The sequence below is a fragment of the Abrus precatorius genome, unplaced genomic scaffold, assembly GCF_003935025.1.
Source record: "Abrus precatorius isolate BTA unplaced genomic scaffold, Abrus_2018 Scaffold3, whole genome shotgun sequence".
NCBI classification, from domain to species: Eukaryota; Viridiplantae; Streptophyta; class Magnoliopsida; order Fabales; family Fabaceae; genus Abrus; species Abrus precatorius.
Genome location: NW_020874373.1, coordinates 35,327,230 through 35,343,816, shown reverse-complemented (window position 1 = coordinate 35,343,816; position 16,587 = coordinate 35,327,230). Strand labels below are relative to the sequence as shown.

Here is a 16,587-nt window from a genome sequence, read left to right as displayed (position 1 = left end):
TGTCTAATTTCTAGGATAAAATGAATAGATATTACTATGAAACGCAGGTATATATCCATTCAAGTTAGAAATCAAAATGGGATTCAGAAGTTGCAACTTAATAGAGAGGATAGAATGAGGTAGTTAATTCCACGTTTGATTGAAAAAACACGAGTGACAATATGCAATCATAAATGTAAATATGATCTTGAAGTTACAATTAAATAAAGGCTAGAAATTAACAAAGTATGTTTACTAGTTAATTTCGAAATTCATGAAAAATGTGTTAAGGGAACTATCTCCCTTCAATATTTTTCTTGTTTTCAGTCTTGGTAGGATCTTGTGTGGTAAAAAATCAAAACAAACATAACTAGCGAACTTCGAAAAAGTACTGTTTTTTTATATATCCCATGACCAAAATGTAAGCAGATACAATGGTGCTTCTTAACCAAGGCTATTAATAGATGTAAGGCTCATTATCAAGTTTGATTATGATTTGAGACACCAAATAATTGCATAAAACAAATTTGATTCCGGGACCCAACGAGCTTAACAGCATTCAATAATAACGCTCAATATAAGCACAGAATTAGACATAACAACAAAATTGAAAAGTTGAACTATAATTGGTTAGGGTGCGCCAAGCCCTTGCAATAGTGCAAAGCATGGGCGACACATGAAGATCCCAGTAGCAAGCTACTGTGTTGGACCTTCCCCTTAAAAAAATTAATTTAATATCATGTGAGTCAATGACCCACGTATCAGATATTAAACTGATAAGAACAGATACTACACTTGATCTTAGCCAAAAGGCCGAGAAAGGTATGATTGTGGAAGTGTCACCTCTTGCAATTTATAGTCATAACTTGCAGTTTTGTGTTCCTGCGCAACTAAGTTGGGACTTAAATTATGATGAGAAACATCTGTATATCACTGCAGTTGTAGTTAGATGTTACCATCTCATGAGGATAGGTGACTTCACTCAAATGTTTGTGTATGTTTTCAATCACCACAATTTGGAGACACTAATACAAAACCACCAGTTTAAGTCTCACTGGCATCTTTACATATGTAATCGACAGGGCAACTTGATAGAGAAGCTTTTATATCACAACCCACACTAATACACTGGTTATTACTCATTGAACAATGATATCACCTCATGAATGATTTTATCAATAAAGTTGGAATGGAAAAGGTGGAAAGTTTCACTAATCTCGACCACGCTTTCGAAACCTTAATCAGACTTGCAGGAAAATTTTTAGAGAATTTCTGATAAAATTTCTTTTTATTTCATTATTTATTTTATCTTACACTTCTCTTTTTTTTCTTCCCATCCCACTCCTTGACATGAAAATTACTGTAAAAAAGTAATGTTAACATATTATGTTAAATCTAAAACTTGCGCCCTGCCTCTCTACAGCTATGTCCTTACATCAATTACTTTAATCAATAAAATAAGAAAAACCCGCATTGCAAAATACAGTGCCTCACTCTTTATTTTCAAAAAAATAGTTATTAATTAGACTAGTTTCCTGTGATAATCAGTTTCTTTTCCCTTCTATGAAGCAATGTTAGGTGGATAAAAATTTGACGACACATGTTTTTCTTTGATTTCTTTCGTTGAAAGTGATACTTTCACGAGAGAAAGAGGTCCACAAGACGGAGGAGAGCTTACATTTATAACAAGACAAAGTAGTATATGAAGTGAAAAGTTAAGCAAAGAGGTTCAGTAGTGCTTCTTGGTTCATTTCCAAATTACACGTGCATCTTTATACAAACTACAAAGCACAACTACACACTAGAAAAACAATAACAAATTGAGAGAAATTCATCATTTTTGTTTTCCCTACTTTTTTCTTGTTCTTTTTTTTTTTTTTGGCATGCTAGCTAATTCACATAATCTTTTGTAGTATGGATATTGTTGATTTCCGGAGGAATGCATTGTCTTAAGTCAAAACAAATCAAAGACAATGCTGAACTCTTTCTTTTATCAGGCGACACAACAAGTAACTTTGCATTCAAGTCTATTACATAGTGAATCAAAGCCACAAAGCACCAGCTTCTTTGAGAAGTGGAACAAGTGTGCCATTGATGTGGAAGGCCAAAACCCTGTCCATGGAGCCAACAAGCTTTCCTCCAATGAAAACCACAGGAACAGCAGAAGAGTTGATTCCAAGCAACCTCATCAATGCTCTCTCCATGTCTTTCCCTTTAGGATCTTGATCCAACTCATGCACTGTTGGGTTAACACCCATGCCACAGAAAAGCCTCTTCATTGCATGGCACATGCAACAGCTACTAACACTGAATATCACCACAGCACTCTGAGAAGCCAACCTCACAACCCTCTCCATTTGATCTTCTTCCATGCTCCTAACCCTCATGTAGTAGCTCCATGCAGTTGCAGGCTCCACTTGGTAATGCATCATTTTCTCTTGGCTCATAGAAAAACAAAGAAACAACTAAAGGGTGTTACTGCTATGCGTTGAAGTTGAAGCTTTGAAGTAAGGATTGTGTGTGTGTGTGGTGAAAAAGGGTAGTGAAGGGATGGTTTTATAAGGAAGAGGTTATGCCAAAGTTGAAGAAGATGGGGCCCTTGACCCTTCCATGAGGGTGCTTTGCTTTGTCTGTTGCTGTCGCAGGGCGTGTCTCTGAATCAGAGGGAGTGTCTTCTCTTGTCTCCATTGTGCACTGGCTTATACCATTCAGCCGTAATGCTTGATACTCGAGGACTGCATGCTGCGTGCATGCATGTTTGTCACACAGTGAAAAAAGCATACACGCAAGAGAACAAAAGAAAACAAATTTGTTTTGTTAATCTATTATACGTATGGCACAGTAAGTAAGGAGCATATTTCTGAACAGTTGGAGCCGGATGTTTGTCCAAGAATGGAGAAAGTTTAACAAAAATGTAAAAAATTGTTGAAAGGACGAAACAAAGTGAAAGCAGAAACAAAAAATGTTGAAAGAAATATAACAATGATATATACACAACTTTCTTTATGAATAATGAGGTTTGAGCTGTTATAAGAGGAAAAGTGTTACCATTAAATTATTACATCATTAATATTTAATATTATTAATACATTAAATTTTATCATGGTGTATAAGTTTAATGAAAAATGAAATATTAAAAGATGACACACAATATGATACAATTAAAGGAGAGAAAAGTAAAAAATTAATAAAAAAAAAGATAAAATACATGTTGAATATAAAAAATTGATATGATATTATGAGAGTAGCATTAATTATATATTATTTTATTTAATATATTTACGAAGCCCGTCAAATATATATATGTAACTATGTTCAAAAGGGATGAAAACAATATTGACATTGAAGGTTAGGGACATAAGAAGCAGGCTTTTATTCTGGGAAAAGTGAATAGAGGGAGGTAGGCAGAGAGCGGTGTGCGTCCTTGTTGTCGACCAAGCAGAACACCCTTTTTGCTTCTGTCTTCTGACATTCACCCATTCATTCACCTATGTTTGTTCTTTGCCTTTGCATCTGCATTGTCAAAATCCCAAATATGATCACCACCTTCTGAGTCAAACATAGCCGTTTCATCCCACTTCGTTTTATCACTATCATGCATTCACAAATATTACTATACATCATCACAAAAAGTTAAATGCTTACTTCAATTTACCCTTAACATTTTATCACTTGAATCACTAAAAGTTAATGTTGCATATGTAATTATTTTTATTATCAATACACTTATTATATACATATAGATAGATAGATTGAATAATACATTCAACTAAAAATACCCCATTTTTACTTGAAGGGTCTAAATCAAAATTATATCCACAAACAAAAAAGTGTCTGATACTAAAGTATATAAAAGGGGTATTTTTATTTATATTATTGTGGGTGGGGGAAAGAGAGAAATGGGTATGGTTTAACAAGCATGCATGGTGGTTGGTGAGATGTGTGATAAGAAAGATAGAGAGATGAAAAATGGGAAATAAGTTATTGGGTTGGGTGAATTAAAGTTGAAAAAAAAGTGTATTAGATGAGATTAAAAAGAATAGAGGCAGTAGAATGAAAGTATAGTAGTGGTGTAGAGTAGTAGAGAGGAGCAATAGAGGGGAAGGGGGTGTTCACCTAAAGCAGTGACAAAGTGGCAGTTGGTGTTGAGAGCAGAAGACAGACAAGAGGAAGAGAGGGTGTTTGGGGTAATGGCTATGTCTTCTTCAACCGCATGCTCATTTGGGCGGCGGAACCGTACTCACGTGGCCACACTTTAGGATGAATTGTCGTTTTGGAATCAATATATGCATTGGAAATCACACTCTCTTCTCCCATGCCATTACTGAAACCAAATAGGGACATTTCACCTTTCAAACCCCTTTTTTACCTTGGATTTTAGGACAACTTTTAAGTTCAAAAATATTTATTAATTGTCTATCATCATTCATACGTTAAAAGAATCATTAAATATATTTACTCAACTCGACTCATGTTAGTTAAGGTTTAATGTAATTTTTAGATATAAGAGTCAATCAATACCAAAGTTAAGAAGGTGTTGCTGAGGTTAAACAAAACTTGGGCCCGTTGGTTGGTTATATATACACGTCAAAAGGGTCCTCCCAATAACTTTTTTCATGGAAATAGCTTCAATGGCCTAAGATAAATTTCATTTTTTTAATCTTATGTCTTGTTAGGTTTAGCTTTTTTTGTCCAAATGTTACAAAGTGACATAATGTTTGGCCAACATAGCAATTACTTTTTGCATTTTTGTCTTTTTACTTTTCATACCATCTTTAATTTATTTATTTATTTATTTTCTTCCAAGATGACCTATTATGAGAAGACAAAAAATCCCTTTCATCATCCTTATATTGTCTGCGTTGTCACAAAACCTTATTCCAAACATGTTGCACTTCCACGATTGAGGGTTGAGGTATCAATGTTGTATTTTGATTGTGTCACCTTGTATTAATGGGATAGAAAATACAAAATTGCAAACGCCATTGAAGTAAATAGTTTTGGCTATGGATCAAATACTTATGCAAGTTTCCCATATATCCAACGAATATAAACGCAAATTTGCATACAAAACAAAGACAGATACAAAGGTTACTTACAACTTAGAGTAAAGGTGCAAGAAAAACCATAACAATAACAACTTCATGAGCAGAAAGAAAGTAGAACTTTACAAAATAAAAGTTGCAACACTTTTGTTCAGTAATTGGACTATCTACCCATTGCTATAATTTTAATCAGTTTTAGTGAACTAATTTCATCAATTTAATTGCTTTAGTTCGATTTTTCAATACTACATTCCGTTTGTCTAAATAGTAACCGTATGTGGTATTTGTCAGATAAAAGAAGTAATACACGTAATCATAATTTTTTGTTAATTAGTTTTAAATGGTTTTATTTTTTATGTCTCAAATTAAGCATGTTTGGTATCATTTTATTTATTCTAATTAAAATCCTCAAATTATTATTTTGTATTTAAATATGTAGAGAAATTATGATAAATTTGAAATACAAAATAATTTTGAAAGTTTAAAAGACAAAATTTTAATGAAATTTTGATCAATTTTAAGCTTATTAAATGGTAGATTATTATTAAAGGAGGTTTTTTTAATTTTAAGTGAATTTTGATAATTTATTAGTAAATTTTCAGCTGAAAGCTTAGAATAATTTAATTTGTGAACATTTTGAGTTGAAAAATGAGAACTAAATTGGGCCTGTCTTAGATAATAGAATAAATTTTTCCTGTCTTATATCTTAATTAACAATAGCTGTTTTTTTTTTGGGGTCAACAAAATAGTTGATTGAATTAGCATTTATAAGCATTGGGCCTAGCCCTTTGATTTCCGATTTAAAGGCCCAACATATCATAGGGTAGATTAACTTGGATTGATAGCCTCAAAACACATCGTTTTGCTTGATATATTATACTCATATATCATGTGGTGTTCTTACTCACAAATATATGAATTTATTGTTTTACTTTTAATTTTAAGTTGTTCTGGTGTTGCTCCTCATATGAGTAGTGCTATTTGAATTATATTTTGTGAAATTCAAATATACGATAGTTTACACAATGGTTAAACAATAACAAGTGAACGTAAATACTCTTGATATTTCAATTTAGGAAAATATTTTGGAAGAATAGCAATATTTGGTAAATGAGTAATATTTCGATCTTTGGTAAATGATTAATACGAATGAAATTGCCCTTAAAAAATATTTAAATTATATAAAATTAAAGAATGTCAAATCATGAAATAATTAACAAAAATAAACCTTAAATTTGGCAAATGATGACGTCGTAGAACACGGAATCGCTTTCTCTCTCTCTCTGGAAAGAACAAGAAGAATCGACAGTTATCTAGAAAGAGAGAAGAACCATGCCACGTCAGCAAACAGTTAATTCTTTCCCCTCTCTTCTTTGCTCTTGAAACTTCTGGAACTTTCACTTCAAACTTTCCAACCAACAACCTCGTCATGTTCCTTCCATTACTATAAATCACCTTAACATTAACCTTATTTCTCACAAAAACCTTAAACTACGCAAATCAACATTTTACGACGATCATGATGCAGATGAACAACAACCCTTTCTACAGAACCCGTTGGGCTGTGCCCGAGTCTCAATCTCCACCTCGTTACAACTACAAGACACCCTCCAAAGTGGTTACAATCCCCGTTCACTTCGTGGGTTCAGAGCGTTCCCGAAATGTTTCTGCCATCAAGATTCAGAAGGTGCTGAGAGGGTTCCTCGTGAGGAACATTGTGAGGAAGATCTCAGGCATAAGGGTGGAATTGGAGCAGATAGAGAACAAGGTTTCTGCTAATGAAACTGTGGAGTTGATGAGGAAGGAGCAAAGAGAGAGAGTGAGGGTAAGCGAGACCATCATGAATTTGCTTCTCCAGTTGGACTCTGTAAGGGTCTTACACTACTCTGGCCTCAGGGAATGCAGAAAGACCCTCATCAAGAAAGCCATTACGCTTCAAGAAATGGTTGATCAAATGGTGTTGGTGGGTCCCTCTGATCAAGATCAACCTCAAATGGCTCAAGCTGAGGGTGTCAAAATGGAAGCTTTGGAGAATGAGGAGAAAAAGATGACGGAGGAGGATAAATGTGTGGGAGCAAGTTTGGATGAGGAGAATTTTTTGGGAGTTGAATGTGGTGAGAAAATGGAAGATTTGAGGAGTGAGGAGATAATGGAGGTAAAAGAAAAGGAGGAGGAAGATGGTGAGGGTCAATGTGTTGGAGAAGAGAGTGTAGGAACATGTTTGGTTGAGGAAGTTGGGGAAAATTATTTGGTCAGGGAAGAAGAGGGTCAAGCTGAATGTGAATGTGAATGTGAGGAGCATGAGGAAGGTGAAAAAATGGAAACTTTGAGGGAGGAGGAGGTTGAGGTGGGAAAAGAAAGCGTGGGAACTAGTTTGGTTGACGAGAATTGTTCGGTGAAGGAAGAGGAGAAGGATGGTAAGAGGGAGTTGTTGGAAAAGATGATGGAGGATAACGAGAAGATGATGGTGATGATGCAACAACTCTTTAAGAGGAACGAGATGCAAACTAGGCTTCTTAGCTCTCTCTCACATAGGGTGGAGCAGCTCGAGAGAGCTTTTGCTTGTGAGAAGCTGAGGAGGAAGAAGAAAAATGCTGATCCCAAACTTAAAGAAAATGACCCTAAAAATGGTTCCATCTGACATGTGCCCTTATCCAAAGGAATCTGCCATCTTTGTGATATTGCCTTTTTATTTCTTGTAATTAATTAATTTTGTCTATGAAGTTGGTGTTTATTGTCAGTGATTAATGTAATTCATTTTTGCCTTGTTGATGCTATCCAATGAAGTGGCGTTCTGTTGAGCTTTGCAAACATCATTTTCTTCCTTTAAGTACTGAATCTTTCTCCTCTATTGATTGAAATCCAAATTTACCATACCATTTGAAGCTTTTCTATTCCTTGCATGTTTCATCGCTTTCAACAAATCATATGTAGAAGAATGTGGATCAGTCAAATTCATTGAAAATTACACTATTGTCATAACGAAGTATTGTTCTACCCTTTAATCAATGCCAGATTACTCAGCTAGACTACCAAAGGGATAACCATTGAACCCTACAACAGGGAAAACACACTTTATTTTCTGAAAATAATAGGTGATTAAGGAGGACAACCACAAAAATAAGTTCTTTGCTATCAGTCCAAGGATTTTGGCAGTTGCACGGGTTACAAAAAACAAGAGCTCAAGGACACAATTAAACATCATTAATGCCAACACAATCGTACATGTTACAGTCAACATATAATTTTTAATACAACATCTGAAAGACTCAACCTGAGAGATATCACTCATACTCTCAAATCTCAATGAAAAACTTGCTTAGCACTTGGCAGCAATCACTTGGTTTTGGAAGAGTTGTGAAACCGTCTTCCCCATGATCCATTTTAAATCAGATGAAGGTAAAGAGATCTGATTGGCAATAAGATTCACTGCTTCTTTGGCTCCTTTGTAGCCACATTCAGGAACAACATCCGGAAAGTCACTGCAACATATTGAAAAAAAGGTTGACATGATTGTTATGAATAAAATTATTTCACCCCTTTTTTCTTATTCTGCTGTTTTCTTACGAAGTTCAGTTGTTCTATTTTAGTTAAACACGTATGATAGGAATTAGGAAGTTACCTGCCCCACATTACACGGTTAGAACCAAAGCTAGAGACAACTTGGGACAACAGAGGAGACAAATCCAGATAAGGAAACTGCACTCTTGACACTCTAAAAAGGCCACTAAATTTCACATATACCTGACAAATTCACAATTTAGTATTCCTCAAGCTGAAGGCTTCACTAATTAAGGAAAGTAAAAAAAGACAATTATTTTGATAAAACATTAACAGATATGAAGAATCGTATCTATACATCATGGATATAGTCTATATTGGATTTATGCCTATTACCATTTTACTCATTTAATTGACACAAGGGAAAAAAAAAAGACACAATAAGCATCTACATGAACAATAAATTTATGTTTCTACCAAGGTCTTCAGTAATAAAGCAGAAAAGGCAACTAACAAAACATTTAAGCATGCTATGCTTCCTTGAAGTTCTGCTTGTGAGGAAACAATCAGGCACTTACTTGTGGGAATCTAGATAGATTCAAAAGCTGAGAAAAGGCAAGACCTTGCTCTTCATTTCTGCAATACAATATTCATGTAAGGGCACCTTTCTTGACCTTCGAAACAATGATTATAATATAGCTTACAATGGTGGTTTGCAGAAGGCCAAGTGATCAATCAATACAACTGTTGAGGGAAATTCGGTGCACAACTCCTCAATTTCAGAAATATATAGACCAAGCCCCTGAAATCATTCAACCAATTAATTCTCAATTTCACCAACTTCTTACCTATACAAAAATGTCCCTCCTCTGTATTGTATTACTCAGGGGAAGAAGCTATACAAGATAGTTCTTTTATATTTACAAGGAAAAAAATGAAACACCTTCATGCACAAGAAGCCCACTGGTACATTGAGTTCTCCAGCCCTTTGGAAAATTGCCTTCCCAACTTCATTTGTCATCTGCATTGAGATCATTTCAAATATAACCGAGAAAAGAAAGTGATTAGATTAACACCCACAATAAAAGCCTTTTTCTACAAGGAGATGTAGGTTAGGTAGATGAAATGATGTCATTGTATTCTTTCTAAAACAATAATTTTGATCCAGTACAATGTATGAGGGGAGCAACTATTTGAAAAGCAGTTCAAATCTTTTACTAAAACTGAAAAACCATGTTTACTTTAAGTCTACAATGATGACACTTTCTTTTATCTTGATAGTATAAAAAGTCACACTAATAATCAAGTTTAAAATTTAAAAAGAATTAAATAGAAAGAAATAAACCATATAACAACGTTTTGCCTAAATCTAGTATTATTCACATCTTCTGTTTCTTGCTAAAATGATAACGCTTTTCAATCTTACAGTCCAACAATTAAGCCAGTCCTATAAGCATTCCTCACTTAGTTATACAGTTTGGTTGATATAATATCATCTGGTGGGTACAATCACCGCAGAATATTCAATGCATATCAGGGAGAAGAACGGCTTCCTTATTAACTACTACCTTCTTGACTAATCAAAGTGTTACAGAAGAGTGAGGAGGAAAGAGAATGTCTCAATTGTATCTCTTAAGCCTCTACCATGAATAAACCAACCAGTGAAAAAGAAAAGGGATTGCCTACCTTTTCCCCAGATGGCCACAAATCTGGGTTGAATCGAACAGCACGATAACCATCCTAACAGAAAAAGAAAACTTCAATGCTTTCTGAAAAAAAAAGCAATTTTGATAAAAAGAAATTATCCTTTAAACCTTCAAAACAAGATCTTCAAACTGCTTAAGCCCACTTCCATCCTCCACTGGATTAGCAAGGCAACAACCAACAAATTTGGTTGGGTATTTCTTCAGAACACTGCACAATGAACAAATTAACATAAGTGATACAACATACAATTAACACTAAAAAAATAAAAAATAAAAAATAAAAAGAATCCATTACATGGAAGATGTAATCAGTACAATGAAATCCACAATTAAGTCAAAGTTCCTCTAGTATATGGCCATCCAACTCATTGTGCAGCTAATATTTTAGCAACTAATCGGATAAAGCATATCTTGGCTCATCATGTTTTGTTAAGTCCTTTGCATTAAGAAATAAAAAATTTAAATACACACAATGAGCATCAATTATTGTGTTTTCAAAATCTCTCCCTAACCTTCAGTCTATACCCTATTCTCTTATATCACTAGAAATTGCAGCAAAAATAACATATCAAGTGCTGAGATCATATTTAATACTAGATATTCCATCGGAACCAACTACCCATTCAGTATTATCTAAAAACTATAAAATCACTGAATTCCTACGCAAAATGAGGAAAAATAAATGTTGAATATACCTTGTAACATAACTATGATCAAATTTATGGTTAATTGGCTGCACAATGAGGGCACCATCTACTCCTGCCTCCTCCATACACTTCAGAAAAATTGTGTATCAGCATCAATGATCAAATCTAATCAGAATCAGCTTCCATGTAATTGACCTCAAGCAGACATTAAAATTTGTATGAAAATGCCAGATAGGGAGGCTGCATCACATTCTACATGAATGAGTCAAATATGCAATTAAGGGGTCTACAAAAAAATATGCAATATCAAGAAAAAATATTATTAAAAAAAATACACAATTCCGAAGTTATTGACCCTAAGGTAGACATGGTTAGAGACAAAATAAACTAAATGCATACCTGGAGCAAAAAATCGATATTTCCTGGTAAAGTGGGCTCATGTCCGGGAGCATAAGGGAATTCACCAGCCTTCATTTTCAAGGAAAAAAAAATAGGATAATGCTTGCTAAATGGACAACCTTATTAAAAGAAGTATAAAGTCACGAACATAGTACAAAATCATTATTTTGCATACAAATTTCTGCATGGATTACGCAGAAAAGTTTTGATGATTTTAAATTTAATAGTCAAGAACTGTACAAGAATTTTTTAACAATAACCTCAGAGCGTGATTGGATAAGTAATATGATCACTTGAAACAAATAATAACCACAACAATAATAATAAAGGAGCATATGCATTTATGTTTGGAATATAGAAGAATGAAGTGTGAAGTGATAGTAATAGTAAGTACCTCTTGAGGAGAAGCCCAGATATGGAGATGAGAATCAATGACTTCGGTGATTGAAAAGGTTTCAGTTTCAGGCATTGTAGCAGCAGCACCACTTGTGATTCTCAAGGTCAACGCCACTGCCAACACTAAAAGCTGAAACTGAAAGCATATCTTGGTTGAAGATGTATTAACTTTCTGTTTATCATCAGTAGTAGATTTTGCACTTGTTACAACGATAATCATCTTAATTTACAAGCTGGAATCCGGTGCAGACTTTCTTAGCTCTCTCTTTTCCCTTCAATCCAAATCCAAATTTCGAAGGGTAAAGCTAAGAACTCCAGGGTTGGGACTGTTTATTCCCTTAAGTTAATACATGGTATTAAAAAATACAAAAACTAGTTCATCGATGTTGGAAAAGAGTAAATTTTATAGTAACACGTTTTATGGAGAAAAGATGTTCAAAAAAGAGGAATGCAGTGTAAACTTTAACGTAATAAAAGAATCATGAAATAATATATATTACTGCAAAAATATAATTTTAATATTTTAATTCTTTAAAAATATTGGTTAGCATTTGTTAAAAAATGAATTTGAATCCCCAAAAAATAATGTTTTTCCAAATGACATTGAATATAATGTATGTTTGAAAATCTAACAAAATCACGTTAAATTATGATTCATCGTGGAATTTATAACTTATAGCATTATAATATACTTATATTTAAGTAAATTTGACGTCAATTCAAGCACGTTCTTATACCTTGCAATTGGATCCTAATAACTATTCACGTTATTTGTAAGAGACCATGAAGTTCACAAATTCTGACTTTGGGCCTCACTAATACAGTGGTATAATCACTAGAAGCAAAACATTTGAACTAAATCTCATGAAGATTGCCCTCTAAGCAATAATCCTAGCTACGAATGCATTTATGTTTTCCTTTCATTGAGGATTACACACCAAACACAACTTTGATTACAACTTAAACTAAATCTAGAAAGATCTACTATAAACCATTGCAAGGAGTTTCCAAATCAGTCTAAAAACTCTAGGCAAACCAAGCTACAAATTACAAGTGTAACCAGCAAAGAGACCAATACAAACAACAACAAAAAAAATGTTCTTTCATGTCATTGTGTTACCAAAGACAAGGAGTATTCAGTGAAACAAAAAAAAAAAAAAAACGTATTCAATGCTTTCACAAATGTCATGTACGTTCAACATCAAATTACTAACACAAAATCTAGAAACTTTTGAGAAGACTCAAACAGCATCCCCCACTCAATGAGAACCTTGCTTGGCAGCAGTCAATTGGTTTTGGAAGAGTTGTGAAGCTGTCTTCCCCATGATCCACTCCAAATCAGATGAAGGCAAAGAGATCTGATTTGCAATAAGATGCACAGCTTCTTTGGGTCCTTTGTAACCACATTCAGCAACAACAAATGGAAAATCACTGTAACAACATGATTGAAAAAAAATAGAAAAGATAGTTAATTTGGTTGTTATGGAGAAGGTTCTCTCACCCCTTGCCCCATTCTACTGTTTCCTCGCAATGTTGATTCTATTTTGGCTAAAGATATGTGTGATCAGAATTCAGAAGTTACCTGCCCCACATGACACGGTTAGCACCAAAGCGAGAAACAAGTTGGGATAAGAGAGGAGACAAGTCCAGATAAGGAAACGGTGCTCTTGAAACTCTGAAAAAGGCACTAAATTTCACATATACCTGTCAAAAATTCAAACTTATTACTCATCAAGGAGGTTTCACTAATTATGGAAAAAACAAAGACTAACAATAGTATTTTGATAAGGCACTTCAGAAAGTTAAATGAATTTTGGTTATCATATCCATATTGCAGATTTAATATTTTGCGAATTAAAATCTTTTATCATTTTACTCATTTAATAGATGAGACTACTAAAAAAGATAGAATAAGAATCATCAAGAGTTATACATTTGTGCTTTTCTAGATGCTTTCAGCAGTGTAGCAAAAATGGAATAAATAAAAATTATGTATGCTTTGCTTCCTTGAAGTGCTCCTCATGAGGAGAATCAAACACTTACTTGTGGAAATCTAGACAGATTTAAAAGCTGAGAAAAGACAAGACCTTCCTCATCGTTTCTGCAACACAATATTCATATAAGGGAACATTTTTAAGCCTTTGAGATGATGATTATAAAAAAAAAACTTACATTGGTGGTTTGCAAAAGGCCAAGTGATCAAGCAACACAACTGTTGATGGAAATTCTGTGCACAATTGCTCAATTTCGGATATATGCAGATCAAGCCCCTGAAATTATTCATTCAGTCATTCTTGATTTCATCAACTACATATAAAAAAGTGTTCCAACAACTATATAGAAGGGTAGCAATACCATAAGCCACAAGTAGGAATGCTATAGCAAAGAAAGTTGTGTTACTGGGAGAGGAAGAAGCTTTACAAAATAGTTCTTCACTTCTTCTGTATTTACAAGGAAATTATTTAAAAAGAAAAAAACCTTCATACACATGAAGCCCACTGGCACATTGAGTTGCCCAGCCCTTTGGAAAATTGCCTTTCCAACTTCATTTGTCATCTGCAATAAGATATTTCAAATATAAACCAGGGGAAAATAATTATCTGATAAACCACAATAATGACAAAAGCTGTTTTACATGGATGAAATGATGTCATTCCTTTCTGTCTGAAACCTTAACTTGATCCAATACAAAGTAAAAAGTTTGTATCCCACAAGTAAAACATACTGTTGCCACCTTTCTAAAAATCAGTTCCAATCTTTTACTAAAAGTAAAAATCATATTTACAAGTTTATGGACAACAAAGATCTTTTTTCTTAAATGTGAATCAAATTTAAACTTTAAAGAAACAGCTCTTATGACGAAGTTTTGCTAAAATCCAGTGTTTCTTGAATCTTGCTAAACATATTTATATCCTGTTTTAATCATTCGTAGAAGGGTGCAGGGGGGAAAGAGAATGGCTCAATTGAACTCTTCAGCTTAAACCAAGAACAGACAGAAGTGTGAGAAAGAAAAGGGGTTGTCTACCTTTTCACCAGGTGGCCACAAGTAGGGGTTGAATCGAACAGCACAATAACCATCCTACCATATAAAAGGAGAAGTCGTTCAACTTCAATTGTTCTAAAGAATTCAGCCACTTGATAAAAAGAATACATCATTAGACCTTCACAACATGATGTTCAAACTGCTCAAGGCCACTTCCATCATCAGCAGGATTAGCAAGGCAACAACCAACAAATTTGGTTGGGTATTTCTTCAAAACACTGATCAATGAACAAATTGACATGAGTAATACCATATAATAACACTAACAATTCCAGCATTGGAGAACAAGCCAAATGCCACCAGAGATTATCCACACAAACGGGCATTTCAGTGTTGTTTAATTTAAAAGCACTGAATTTGAGTTCTTCCATCAAACTGGTGAAAAAATTGCTGAACATACCTTGTCACATAACTATGATCAAATTTATGATTAATCGGCTGCACAATGAGTGCACCATCTACTCCTGCCTCCTCCATACACTGGAAAAATTGAGCATAAGCATCATGATATGTACACAACACAAATTAAATCACATTCAGTTTTTATGTAATTAATTTCATGTCATTAGGATTTGTAAGAAATAGCAGATATGGAGACTGCATCACATTCTAAATGAACAGGTCAAGATTTGCACGAAAAACAAGAGTACAACAAAAATCAAGTCTTATTCCACTAAATGAGGTCTGTTACATAAATCACAATTATATCATTAAACTCATCAAAAATTGGAAAAACAAGAATAACACATGCAAAATCAAGAAGAAAAAAAGAAATCAATACCTGGAGCAAAAAATCTGCATTTCCTGGTAAATTAGGTTCTTGTCCAGGAGAATAAGGGAATTTACCGGCCTTCATTTCGAAAAAAAAAAAAAATGCATAAAGTCATATATACCAAATCATTATTTTGCACACAAATTTCTGCTTAGGACTATGCAGAAAGGAAAAAAAATTTACAGCAAATTTAATGGTTTAACAAATATGTAGGGTTTTTTGTGATTATAATAAAGTATTGTTTATATAGAACAAACACAAACCTGTGAGGGTCATTTGTAATATTGTAAGAGTAACAGTAATAATATTGATGATAAAGAAATAAATAAAGGTAAGGTTTGGAATAAACAAGTATGGTGGCAAAAGTTAAGAAGTGTTAGTATGTGAAGTCACCTCTTGAGGTGAAGCCCACACGTGCAGATGGGAATCAATGACTTTGGAATCATTGAAGGCCATTCTAACTGTAACTGCACCACTTCTGATTCTGAAACTGCACCTGGGTTTACTCGAATGCCTCAGACCAACACCTGAAAATACACTACTCAGCCTCAGCGCCATTTGTTGTAAAGATAAATTGCTTTGGCATGCAATTTCTTAATTTATTACTACTATTATTTTTATTGCTTATAATTTGTGTGAGTAAATTATCTATTTACTTTATTCTAAAAAATAATTTTATACATTAAAAGATTAAAATTAATGAACTTTTTATTTTTTTTAAAATAGTATATAAAACAAATAACATTTATTAATTCATGATTGGTGTGTCTTTTTTCCCTCATCAGCACTGTGCAACTTTTAAGATTTTGTCTCATCTTATGAGAAAATCATCCTAATTTACTCGATAGAATCCTAATCCTGTGTATTTTACTATTTTGCTGGTTTTTTAATTATATTAATTCAAATCCGAATTTATAAGGTGAAAAGTGAGAACTCGTGTAGTCCGATATAGCTACTTTTTACCAAGTTCATTGGTTTTTCAAAAATATAAAGTAGAATAAAGTAGCATTTTTTTTAGTTAATGGATGTTAAAAAGGTTGTATAATTTATTTCATCAATATTGAGAAAATAAAACATTATTAATGTTGTGCCCTTGGAC

General features: G+C 33.7%; 4 protein-coding genes and 1 non-coding gene across 6 annotated transcripts; 1 reads left to right on the top strand and 4 right to left on the bottom strand.

Annotated features, from left to right (window-relative positions):
- Positions 1–609: 609 nt before the first annotated feature.
- Positions 610–805, bottom strand: LOC113864009. Its single transcript, XR_003504618.1, has one exon. It is a non-coding gene; the product is annotated as a U2 spliceosomal RNA (small nuclear RNA).
- Positions 806–2,021: 1,216 nt separating this feature from the next.
- On the bottom strand, positions 2,022–2,417 carry LOC113863687 (glutaredoxin-C1-like). The gene has a single exon (XM_027497342.1). The coding sequence runs from the start codon at positions 2,409–2,411 to the stop codon at positions 2,022–2,024; it is 390 nt and encodes a 129-aa protein (XP_027353143.1). The 5' UTR covers positions 2,412–2,417.
- Positions 2,418–6,543: 4,126 nt separating this feature from the next.
- On the top strand, positions 6,544–7,665 carry LOC113862581 (neurofilament medium polypeptide-like). The gene has a single exon (XM_027495659.1). It carries the CDS (start codon positions 6,544–6,546, stop codon positions 7,663–7,665), a length of 1,122 nt encoding a protein of 373 aa, XP_027351460.1.
- Positions 7,666–8,212: 547 nt separating this feature from the next.
- LOC113861415 (4-sulfomuconolactone hydrolase-like) lies at positions 8,213–11,770 on the bottom strand. The gene is made up of 10 exons (XM_027494217.1): positions 11,672–11,770; positions 11,278–11,346; positions 10,927–11,118; positions 10,340–10,439; positions 10,212–10,265; positions 9,469–9,546; positions 9,230–9,327; positions 9,104–9,161; positions 8,647–8,768; positions 8,213–8,506 (listed from the first exon to the last, which is right to left on the bottom strand). Exons 3-10 carry the CDS (start codon positions 11,001–11,003, stop codon positions 8,344–8,346), a joined length of 750 nt encoding a protein of 249 aa, XP_027350018.1. The 5' UTR covers positions 11,004–11,118; positions 11,278–11,346; positions 11,672–11,770; the 3' UTR covers positions 8,213–8,343.
- LOC113861414 (4-sulfomuconolactone hydrolase-like) lies at positions 9,774–16,053 on the bottom strand. 2 transcript variants are annotated; one of them, XR_003504217.1, is made up of 11 exons: positions 15,882–16,046; positions 15,498–15,566; positions 15,117–15,196; positions 14,835–14,934; positions 14,699–14,752; positions 14,152–14,229; positions 13,846–13,943; positions 13,717–13,774; positions 13,256–13,377; positions 12,622–13,104; positions 9,774–9,787 (listed from the first exon to the last, which is right to left on the bottom strand). XR_003504217.1 is itself a non-coding variant. In XM_027494216.1 (10 exons), the coding sequence occupies exons 1-10, from the start codon at positions 16,044–16,046 to the stop codon at positions 12,933–12,935; spliced, it is 996 nt and encodes a 331-aa protein (XP_027350017.1). In that variant the 5' UTR covers positions 16,047–16,053; the 3' UTR covers positions 10,220–12,932. The 2 variants fall into 2 exon arrangements, 1 of the variants encoding a protein (XP_027350017.1); XM_027494216.1 differs by lacking the exon at positions 9,774–9,787 and having other exon boundaries at positions 10,220–13,104; positions 15,882–16,053.
- Between the last annotated feature and the right edge of the window lie 534 nt (positions 16,054–16,587).

What these genes read in the sequence shown, in the direction of transcription:
- LOC113861414 (XM_027494216.1), bottom strand. Translation starts at nt 16,046, where the DNA reads ATGGCGCTGAGGCTGAGTAGTGTATTTTCAGGTGTTGGTCTGAGGCAT. An exon ending in GATCATAGTTATGTGACAAG is followed by an intron (nt 14,935 to 15,116) that starts GTATGTTCAGCA and finishes TTCATTGATCAG; the next exon opens with TGTTTTGAAGAAATACCCAA. An exon ending in GCCTTTTGCAAACCACCAAT is followed by an intron (nt 13,775 to 13,845) that starts GTAAGTTTTTTT and finishes ATTGTGTTGCAG; the next exon opens with AAACGATGAGGAAGGTCTTG.
- LOC113861415 (XM_027494217.1), bottom strand. Translation starts at nt 11,003, where the DNA reads ATGGAGGAGGCAGGAGTAGATGGTGCCCTCATTGTGCAGCCAATTAAC. An exon ending in TGGGCTTCTTGTGCATGAAG is followed by an intron (nt 9,328 to 9,468) that starts GTGTTTCATTTT and finishes GAATGATTTCAG; the next exon opens with GGGCTTGGTCTATATATTTC. An exon ending in GCCTTCTGCAAACCACCATT is followed by an intron (nt 9,162 to 9,229) that starts GTAAGCTATATT and finishes ATTGTATTGCAG; the next exon opens with AAATGAAGAGCAAGGTCTTG.
- LOC113862581 (XM_027495659.1), top strand. Translation starts at nt 6,544, where the DNA reads ATGATGCAGATGAACAACAACCCTTTCTACAGAACCCGTTGGGCTGTG.
- LOC113863687 (XM_027497342.1), bottom strand. Translation starts at nt 2,411, where the DNA reads ATGATGCATTACCAAGTGGAGCCTGCAACTGCATGGAGCTACTACATG.